Genomic DNA, 11,028 nt, shown 5'->3' with positions numbered 1-11,028 from the left:
AATAAAGCATACTGAATTGAATTGAGAGAGAGAGAGAGAGAGAGAGAGAGAGAGAGAGAGAGAGGCAGAGAGAGAGAGAGAGAGAGAGAGAGAGAGAGGAGAGAGAGAGGGGGAGAGAGAGAGAGACAGAGAGAGAGAGACAGAGAGAGAGAGAGAGACAGAGAGAGACAGAGAGAGACAGAGAGAGAGAGAGACAGAGAGAGAGATGTGAAAGTAAACCATGCTGCTGAAGGTTTTCACTTCAAACTCATTAATACTGATGATGATGTTTAAGGTAATTCAGAGAAACACTTTGTACAGCTTTCAATGGTTTTCTCCTGTCCAATACTCTGTCTGCCTGTCAAACACACACACACACACACACACACACACACACAACACACACACACACCACACACACTACAGTATGTTTTGAGGTAAACACACACAAAATCAAATTACTCAAAAACAAACTACAATATAAATGAGAGAGAGAGTAAATATAGGTGAAAATGCAAGAAGAGGGAGTTCAGGAGAGAGGAAGAGGAGGAAGAGGAGGAGGGAGAGGAGGAGTGTGTGAACAGGCAGAGAGAGGTTGGCTCAGTTAGTTTGCATATTGGGTCGAGAGACAACCAGGGTGAATGAGGGAGAAGAGAGAGAAAGAGGAGGAGGAGAAGAAGAAGAAAACCCTGCTTTCCATCGAGTCAGACAGAGAGAAGAAGAAACAGAGAGAAGTGGATTATCTTAGAAGAAGAAACCTGTAGAGTCTGAGGTAAGACAGAGAGTCTGCAGGAGAACTTCTCTTACTTTACTGATATTTTACTGCAGTAGAAGTAAAAGTTCTGGTGTAAAAATGTCCTTCAGTAAAGTACAAAGTGTCTGATTCAAAATGTCCTCAGAGTAAAAGTTCCTGAGTTCCTCTTTAGAACAGAGAACGTTGTCAGCTGTGATCTTTTCCATGTGGTTCTAACAGGAGAGAGGACAGAGTTCACACTAGATTCTTTTCACTGGAAACATTAGAAATGAGAAAATAAAGTGCAGAAACAAAGTAAAGTCAGATTCCTCTTCTCACTGTGAATGGATCCACAGTTTGTCAGTTTACGTTGATCCAGTTTCTGTTGCTGATGGAGAGACACACAATCTGTTCTGTGATGGATGGATTTAAAATGGACTGAAGGAGAAGTCAAATACTGACTTTAAAAAATACTCCAAAAAGTACAAGGAGCCCTAACCCTTGGGACTTGACTTGGGTTCTGGTGACTTGGGACTTGACTCTGACTTGTACTCTGATGACTTGAAAAGGTTTCTAAAGTCTTGACTTGAGATCTTGTGTTTGTGTAAATGACTCAGATTGAAAGTGATGAGATTTGTTCCAGCAGACGACTGAATTTAAATTCTGTTTTCTGAATTTGTATGGAATGATTGAATTTATTGAAGTTGAAACTGATTATAGAAATCAAACTCATGATGCTCTTACCAAGTTTTTATCCTATTAAAACCATATTGCATTGAAAAGTCCTAGATATTTAGTTTTCTTTAAGATATTAAATTGATACTGGACTCTTGATTTGTTCTGACTTGACTTGCTGTTCTACATTTAGACTTGAGACTTGACTTTAATGACATGGACTTGACTTGGACTTGACTTGGTAATCTAGGACTTGACTTGTGCCTCAAGACTTGTGACTGACTTGGAAGTCGAGTGAGCGGTGCAGAGTGACTCACCTTTCCAAACCCAGTTGACACCATGTTTGTTTCTCTGGACAGGAACCGGCTGTCAGACTCGTCCGGACATGGCGACCCGGCCGGGCGCCCAGCACCCTCGGGTGCTCTTCCAGGCCGCCGGGGAGGAGGAGCCGCCGCAGCGCCGGCTCGGCAAACTGACCGTCAAATACAACCGCAAAGACCTGCAGAGGAGGCTGGACATCGAGGAGTGGATCGAGGAGCAGCTGCACTTCCTGTTCGGCTGCGAGGAGGTGAGCGCCACTTCCTGTCCACCGTTAGACTTCACATCTGAACGACAGAGGAAGAGTTTGGACTTTGTTGTATTTCTCTGTTTGGTTGGTTTAGGTTCAAACTGACTAATCGCAAGCCAACCAGGGCTTGGAAACAAAAGTCACAAGTCAAAACAAATGAGACTCTAAACTCACTGAGGGCTAGTCTGGTATGACCGTCCTGATCACATGACCACACATTCTGTTTCGCTCCATGGATCAGTCCGCCCACATCGATTTCAGTGGGTGGGACTACTTGCCTTGACAGACAAACTCCTTCAGCCAATCAGTGAATCCAAATTCAAATCCAGTCAGAAGAACGGCGAAAACGGCGAAAGGTGAACGAGAAAACTCTGCCAGTGCATTCTCTTGTTGTTTAATTGTTGTTATTGAGTCTGTTTCTGCAATAACTGCACTTATGGCTGAGTTTACTCTGCTAAATTCACGTTACCGCTTATCGCTTCGGGAGACGCCGTTACTGTTCTGCCAGCCGCGTCACGTCATCAACTACGACGCAGTCCCTGATTGGCCCGGTTCCATTGCAAGTTCTGGAAATCGATGTGGGCTAGAAGTCCAGACTGATCCATGGAGCGAAACAGAATGTGAGGCCACGTGATCAAGATGGTCTTACCAGGCTAACTGAGGGCTCCCTAGTGATGTTTCTTTGTTTTTCCCACGGCGTAGCCAAGGGCAACAGGAGGCAGATTCAGGCAGTCAGTCAGTCAGACACCTGTCACTCATGAGATGGCCTCTAGAGGGCGTCTTTGACTAAGAGTCGGTCTCTATGGGCTAAATGCCACACTGAGCCCCACTCTCCGCCGAGTTACAGATCCACGTCTTCTGCTGCCCTGCACACCTTAACAGTAGGGAACATTATTGTGGTATTGACGTGATATTAGTGGAACAGGTGATTTAACCGATAACAGTGTTAGCTGATCATTGCTCCCACACACTGAGCCACGCTCTCTGCCGCTAATTTACATACATCCACGTCTTCTGCTGCCCAACGAACTTCTGTTCTGTTAGTGGAATCCAGCACACACACCGTGGGCCTGTACAGGATCTGTACTTGTTTCATTTTATTTACTTATTCATGTGTTTATTTTAATAAATAGAGACAGACAGGAAAGATTAGGAGAAAGAGAGAGGGATGACATGTGACAAAGATCTCAGGCCAGCTTCAAACCCAGGTCGCACTGACATGGTACATAACTTAGCGTACCATGCTTCTCGTTGCAGTACAGTACAGTACAGTTCAGTACAGTTCAGTACAGTACAGTGTAGTACAGTTCAGTACAGTTCAGTACAGTGTAGTACAGTACAGTACAGTACAGTTCAGTACAGTACAGTGTAGTACAGTACAGTACAGTACAGTTCAGTACAGTACAGTACAGTTCAGTACAGTTCAGTACAGTGTAGTACAGTACAGTTCAGTACAATACAGTTCAGTACAGTACAGTTCAGTACAGTACAGTGCAGTTCAGTACAGTACAGTTCAGTTCAGTACAGTACAGTACAGTTCAGTGCAGTGCAGTACAGTTCAGTACAGTACAGTTCAGTTCAGTACAGTACAGTGTAGTACAGTACAGTTCAGTACAGTGACATGGTACATAACTTAGCGTACCATGCTTCTCGTTGCAGTACAGTACAGTACAGTTCAGTACAGTTCAGTACAGTACAGTGTAGTACAGTTCAGTACAGTTCAGTACAGTACAGTGCAGTTCAGTACAGTACAGTTCAGTTCAGTACAGTACAGTACAGTTCAGTGCAGTGCAGTACAGTTCAGTACAGTACAGTTCAGTTCAGTACAGTACAGTACAGTGTAGTACAGTACAGTTCAGTACAGTTCAGTTCAGTTCAGTTCAGTACAGTGCAGTTCAGTTCAGTACAGTGCAGTTCAGTACAGTACAGTGCAGTTCAGTACAGTACAGTACAGTTCAGTACAGTGCAGTACAGTGCAGTTCAGTACAGTACAGTACAGTTCAGTTCAGTTCAGTACAGTGCAGTACAGTTCAGTTCAGTTCAGTGCAGTTCAGTACAGTACAGTGCAGTGCAGTACAGTACAGTACAGTTCAGTACAGTTCAGTTCAGTTCAGTTCAGTACAGTACAGTACAGTTCAGTACAGTACAGTACAGTACAGTACAGTACAGTACAGTACAGTTCAGTTCAGTACAGTTCAGTACAGTTCAGTACAGTAGAGTTATAGTGTTGGTGTTTCCAGTGTCAATCTGTTAGTGAACTGCTGTCTGTCCTAAAAAGCCCTGAGACCCAGTTGGCCTTCAGCCAGTGGAGTTCATATGGAAAAGAGTCCAGTCAGCAGCTCTGTGCAGAACAATGGAGGTGGTGCTCCAGACTACAATACCCACAATGCTCCCTTTGTCCTCGCTGTTAAAGACTCATAATGGAAGAAGTGGAAGAAGATGCTGCTCTTTTATAGCTGACACAGTTCTGTCACATCAGATATCTTGGTGGAAAAAACAATGCAGATATGAAAGCCTGGTGTGTTTTTATTGGTTTCACACAGCAACCCAACCAACATCCATTTTGGAAGGAAACGTCTGATAGTTCTGTGTCAGTAAATGGTGAAAATGCAGCGAACAGTCTGCAGGTTTTCACATCCACCCAGGACCAGATGGGAGGTGAGGAAGCCCAGCAGGAGCGTGTGACTGGGAATACTGGGATTCCTCAGATAAATGGCTGATTATCATTTCCCACAAAAGACGATTGTTTCCTCTGAACCTTTTGCCTCCGGTGGGCGTTTGTTAGATATTCTGTCCGGAGCGAGCTGAGCGAATCAGGACCGAGCTTCTCATCACGAGCTGAGATGAAGTCACTGGTCAGAAAACTGGAAAATACAAAAACTCCTTGGTGGCGTTCAGCGTTTCACAGAGCCAGCGGACATGGGAGGATAGAATGTAGATTTGAATTGAATTGTTGAATTGTCTGTTCATGTGCTATCAGATGTATTGGAAAAACTAATTTCCTACTTGGAAATTTCACATGAACGCCTGCTAAAGTCAGACGATGATGTCAGAAAATCTGAGAACATTTTGCTGAGTTATGATGCAATGGTGACCTTTAACCTTCTGAACAAGGCGAAAAATTTAAGTTTTGTGTCAGTCAACAGTAAGAAAACACAAACCTTTGCACCTTTATTGCAAGTGTGTTGTTATCCAAACTAACCTAACATTTGTTTAAATGAAGTTCGTCAAATTAGCTTGTTAAGCTGCAGGTCGGCCATGTTTGTTTATCGTTTGTTTGTTTGTTGGTTTGATTTTCCCACAAAATAGCACGTGAAAGCAACGCTGTTTAGCAGCCGGCTGGGAAGTTCAGACTTTCCCACCGGCACATGAACGCACCATTATCATATAGATACAGATTTTGAGGCCTGGATTTATCATATCCAGGGCGGAGCAGGTGTGTGTGTGTGAGACAGATCTGGTTCCCTCATTTTGACTAAATCAAGTCTACAGGATAAACACCGTTCCCTTGTTTTGGTTCATTTGTGCCCAAATTTTCATCATTTTCTGCTCACAATTTCATAATTCGTATGAACAAATTAATTAGCATGTGTGCAAAAGTTAATATAATGTGCGTATCAGGGTTGGGGCCATTGATGATTTGAATTGAGAATGCATGGTTAATTCCAATTCAATTACAAAATGAGTCTAAAATCTTCATTTTGCACAAGGGACAACAAATTTAAATTTTAGTATACTGAACTATATTTCTATTTATTGAACTGGATTTTAAAGCTCATCTGCAGGTGGAAACGAGTGCAGATCGCTCTCTGACAGCGAAACTCAGGAGCCAAAGAGCTAATCTGTCAGCTGGACTCAGATCAATAAATAATAATCTGCTTTAAAGTGAACACAGAGGCGGCTGGTTGAGGATTAATAATTGAGAAAGGACAAATGATATTTGAGGAAAATGAAATTCATGCCCACACTGAGCGGCTGTCAGTCTCTCTGCAGGAGTCGCTCTGCTGCATCAATTATTCACTTTCTGCTAATTGATCAGTCTGCTCAGATCCAACAGAAACATGCAGAGACATCCGGACTGTAGGTGGCAGTCTGCGGGTTAGAGAGGTTTTGGCTTTGGTTGCTGTATAGAGGCTTCAGGTGATGTCACCCCCCTCTCTGGCGGCCATCTTGGAGGTCCTCAGCTCTGAACAGCTGACTGAGTTTCTGTCTCAACAGAATTGAACAGACGGTTAATTTCTGTCTGTTTCTGACTGAACTGATCATTTCATCACTGATCCATCTGATTGATTTAGTGTTTAGATAATGTCAGCTTGTTAGCTAGCTAACCATAGCATCTGGTCAGCTAACATCACTGTCTTGTTGTTAACACATCTGATTAGCACACTAGCTAACGTTCAGGTGACCAGACGTCCCGGTTTGTCATTGTCCCGGTTTCAAGATGGGTCTCCCGAGTCCCGACAAATATCTGAATGTTTTGGTGGATTTTTGGAGACAAAACATCATTTTTGGTTTGCTGTGACTGTCCATGGTGTTAAAGGTGCAGTGACTGGGTGAGCTAAGCGCTGAAATAATTGTCCCCCATCCTGATGAAAACGCCTATGGTGTGTGCATGAACGTGCGGTACACTGAAGGGTCCCGGTTTGGGGGTTTGAAAATGTGCTCACCCTAATCTAGTAGCAGCTAGCGTTAGCGTGTTCACATTAACATCAGTGTGTTTGCCGGCTAGTTAGCTAGCTAACAGTTTGTTCAGGTTAACTGAGCTGACTCTTCTCAAGCTCCAACTCTTCATGTTTTGGAGTAGAGACTAGGGCTAAAGACAAGACAGTTTACTGTGTCACAGTAACCTACATTTGGAAACAAATCCACCTTATCACACTATTCACTTTTACTGAGAACGTTACTGAATGGATCTACAGCCACACCACAACAAGCTGACTCAGCTGCTCTCTGCTTCAGCTGCTTCACACACATTTACACTTTATTCACTAACACACAGTTCACACTGTTCCTCCATCATGAGACTCGGCTGGTGGGAGCAGATTTACACATCAGTCTATAAGACATTCATCATTCAGTCACTGGGAATTCGATCAGGTCCAGTCAGATCTCTCAGGGTTAAACAGTGGATCTGGTCTCTGCTGGTGGTAAACTGGCATTTTAACACAATGAGCTCAGAGAGCTAAAGCCTGAAATATTAATGTTTAAGCAGCTTGGACTGGGAAACATTTTCCTCCGGTCAGTAATCTGAAAACTGACAGGAAAACTGAGTTAAGACGCTGCAGGAGGGAAACTCTGCCTGCCATGACACACACACACACACACACACACACATACACACACACATACACACACACACACACACACACACACACACACACACACACACACACACACACACACACACACACACACACACACACACACACACACACACACACAGACTTTTTGTTCAGGAAGTAATAACCTTTTCGTTTTTTTTCAAATTAATCTCAGTAGTGATGGCAGTCATTATTTCAGGCTTTTCATCTCATGATATTTAATTAGAAAAGTGACATTTCATTATATGAAGTTTGAACTTGAAAGTGTTAAATAACTAATATTAAAGAAGAATCAACAACATGAAGGTCAACATGAAGCTCTGCTGAAACCTGCTGACAGCGAGGGTTTATTCTTCACTTCATGTGGAGAACTGCAGGAACTTTCTGCAGGAGCATCAATGACAAAGTCCTGCAGCTGATATCATTTACCACCAAAACCTGACAAGGTTTTATTAGCAGTAGCAGTAGGATCACTCCTCAGTGCTGGTTGCTTGTAATGTTGGTGATCTGAGAATTTAATTTAATCTACTGTTTAACTTGATGTACGTCTGGTTAGGAGTCAGATGAATAAATGGGGAGCATATCTATGTTCCCAGTGCATTATGAGCTGGGGAACATAGGACCCTGGGAACATAGGAATGACTCTGAATAAATGTAAGGTGAAGGACGGCTCTGTCTGTGGGGATCAACCCTGTGAGCTTCTGCACAGCTGCTCTGCTCATCCTGATGTTTCCGCTGCAGGAGGAGGAAATCCCCGAGTTGGAGATCGACATCGATGAACTGCTGGATCTGTCCGATTCAGAGCAGAGATCCAAACTGCATGTGAGAACATTTCACACTGTTCAACACTAAAATCACTTTGTTAGCTGAACTGCATTCAGGGAGATAACAGTTTAACTTTTATTACAGGCGCTGCTTCAAGAGTGTGACAAACCAACAGAGGTAAGAAGGACAACATGTCGTTCATATCAAAGCGGCCATCTTGGAGGTCCTCAGCCCTGAACAGCTGACTGTGTTTCTGTCTCAACAGAACTGAACAGACGGTTAATTTCTGTCTGTTTCTGACTGAACTGATCATTTCATCACTGATCCATCTGATTGATTTAGTGTTTAGATAATGTCAGCTTGTTAGCTAGCTAACCATAGCATCTGGTCAGCTAACCATCACTGTCTTGTTGTTAACACATCTGATTAGCACACTAGCTAACGTAGCTAGTAGCAGCTAGCGTTAGCATGTTCACATTAACATCAGTGTGTTTGCTGGCTAGTTAGCTAGTTAGTTTATATTTGTTTATGTTGTTTTGCTATTTTTGTTCATTTCAGAAGTTCTTTAAAACTCTCTGGACAGCTGGATGGAAACACAGACTCAGCTGCTTAATGATGTCAAATTAATTTGTTCTCCAAAACTTCCATAAACTCATATTTGACAGTTCAAACATGTTCAGACAGAAGTCCTGAGGTGGAGGAGGAGAAGTGTTCAGCCTGTACTGTAATCCACTGTGCAAACAGCACTGGGCAGGAGATTCAGGATTTATGTTTATTTATGTTTATGTTTATTTGTATTGAATCTGTTATGCTAACACTGAATATCATCTGATGTCTTCTGATAGGACTGGAAGCACAATCTAATTCTTAATAAAATTAACAATGAATATTTTAGTTTTAATGATGCCTGTGGGGAAACTGGGTGGTTGCAGTAGCAGAAAGTAATACAGAACAAAATTATACTAAATATACATGAATATATTATTATAACAGAATGAGTCTGGTCTGAGTCTGTGTGTTCCCTGCAGGACTTCATCAGCGGTTTGCTCTACCGGATCAAGGGGCTTCGCAAAATGTCGCCCCAGCTGAGGAAATGAAGCCGAGTTCAGCAGCTGAGTGTCCCAACGTCCGGCTCTGGACTCCAACATGGGCCACACGGGACGTAAACTGGGTCCTCAGACTCTACTGGACAGACTGGTGTTTTACTGTCTTCCACTGCTGAACAACTGGACTCTTCTGCTTTTGTACTGTCGAAGAAACGATTATCTGAAACTTTAATAATGTACGGTGGCCATTTTAGGACATGCTCAGTCACATTTGTCACTCTTGTCACTCTTGTCAGAGTAGATGACACTAACTGAACTAGCTTAATGCTAATGCTAACATGCTAATGTGAGTGGTATTGACATGTTAATTATAGCCTCCCGTTAAGTTTGGTTCTGAAAGCACAACTAGGCTAGCACTGGCATTCACATGTTAGCAGAAGCATGTGTTGTAAAATAGTTGTTCTCCAATGTGACAGAAGAAAAATCCTCAGACATGTGAATCAGCCTTTAAAGATCTTTATTAAAGTAACATAGACCTGAGTTGTTCTGCAGAAGAACTGAACTCATGGTCAAAACAAAATACTTTTATACAGTTTTAGTTTTGTTTTCAAATTCCTGACATAATCCCTCCTATTCTGGTTCTTCTACCAATAGAATCTGTTTGCACGTAGTTTCTCCAGGTGGTGGCCGAGAAGTAAAAACATAATAGTGGTACGTGACTTTCTTATCTTTGTCGTGGCTTTCTAGTTGCAGCCGAGACATATCACTGTCCTATGCAGCCTCGGCTCATCTCCTTTTTGACATATTAATTACATTGTTTTAAGGCAGGATACCTAACTGCCTTAACTCTGGTATGCCCATGCTGCAGCTGCAGCTGCTCTCACGAGTTTGAAGATCATTCAGTGAAGTGTTCAGGCAAGTCAAACTAATTGCATGTTCAGCAGTTAGGCCCAGTACATTTAGGCCCAGTATATTTCCACTACACATGTTAGCATTAACATTAAGCTACTTAAAGCTCCACATCATGTGCAGCAGGACTCCCCTCTTCCTCTGTGGTGATAAAGGAGTTGGATGGTCTATCTAAACATGGTGAAAGTATCAAAACTAAATCCACACAATCCATATTAGTGCAGCGAGCCTCTAAACGAGCCGTTTGGACTTCCGTAACTTTGTGATGTCACAAAGGTTCGCTCATTATCATTTTTGTAAGAAATAATAGACTAACAAAGTGTTTTTTTCAAAGCGGTTGAGCGGTTGTCGTTGTTTATTACCGGAGAGTTTTCCCTACCTGTAGCCGCCGGGCCGCGGCGTCTCACGTTTCACTCTGGAAACGGTTAGCCGATCGGAACGGAGGGTCGTTAATATTAATGAGCCTTAAAGACACGGAGACAGAAACGGCCTGTTCTCGGTAAGGCTCAGAGAGATGCTGGAAAATGAACGTGGAGAAATGGATTGAGAGTGTTTTTGGTTCATGACACCACACACACAGCTTTGACTGGACAGAAAGACACTAAATAAAACTCTGGAGAATCTGGGACATAGGTGAACTAAGCCTGCCGAAAGTAAGCAAAGCCTGACAAAGTACAGCTAAGAGGAACAAAGGCGGCACAGGATGTCCTAAACTGGCCACCGTACTGCTGTCAGCAAGTAGTACCAGGATACAGCGAGGAAAAATAGAAAATAAATAAGAATAGAGGAAATCGGGGATTAAACACAACAGACAATTACGTGGAACGTATTAAGTAGAATGTATGAATGAGAAGTATAGAAATATCTGAATATATATTTTACTTTACCAGTGGTGATGTTCTGTTGTCTTTTCCAAGTCATTCCAGTGTTTTGTTGGCCAAAAATATCTGCTGGCTGTTAGATTATAAAGATGAGTTTTGATAGATAAACACACAATAATCTACAAAACCACAAGATCAAAGGAAAACTGTT

At 42.6% G+C, this 11,028-nt stretch overlaps 1 protein-coding gene across 1 annotated transcript; it reads left to right on the top strand.

Annotated features, from left to right (window-relative positions):
- Window positions 1-1,772: 1,772 nt before the first annotated feature.
- On the top strand, window positions 1,773-9,138 carry LOC139655167 (protein phosphatase 1 regulatory subunit 14B-like). The gene is made up of 4 exons (XM_071532502.1): window positions 1,773-1,955; window positions 8,021-8,098; window positions 8,186-8,218; window positions 9,070-9,138. Exons 1-4 carry the CDS (start codon window positions 1,773-1,775, stop codon window positions 9,136-9,138), a joined length of 363 nt encoding a protein of 120 aa, XP_071388603.1.
- Window positions 9,139-11,028: the final 1,890 nt, after the last annotated feature.

Source organism: Centroberyx affinis, unplaced genomic scaffold (assembly GCF_046629955.1).
Source record: "Centroberyx affinis isolate AG114_WGS23_722 - 3 ecotype Tasmania unplaced genomic scaffold, CSIRO-AGI_Caff_v1 ptg002197l_1, whole genome shotgun sequence".
In the NCBI taxonomy this organism is placed as follows: domain Eukaryota; kingdom Metazoa; phylum Chordata; class Actinopteri; order Beryciformes; family Berycidae; genus Centroberyx; species Centroberyx affinis.
This window is presented reverse-complemented; position numbering and strand designations above follow the sequence as displayed.

Bases quoted from the DNA above. Each gene is read 5' to 3' on its own strand.
- LOC139655167 (XM_071532502.1), top strand. From the start codon at position 1,773: ATGGCGACCCGGCCGGGCGCCCAGCACCCTCGGGTGCTCTTCCAGGCC. The intron at 1,956-8,020 runs GTGAGCGCCACT...CCGCTGCAGGAG, and splicing joins TCCTGTTCGGCTGCGAGGAG to GAGGAAATCCCCGAGTTGGA. The intron at 8,099-8,185 runs GTGAGAACATTT...CTTTTATTACAG, and splicing joins AGCAGAGATCCAAACTGCAT to GCGCTGCTTCAAGAGTGTGA.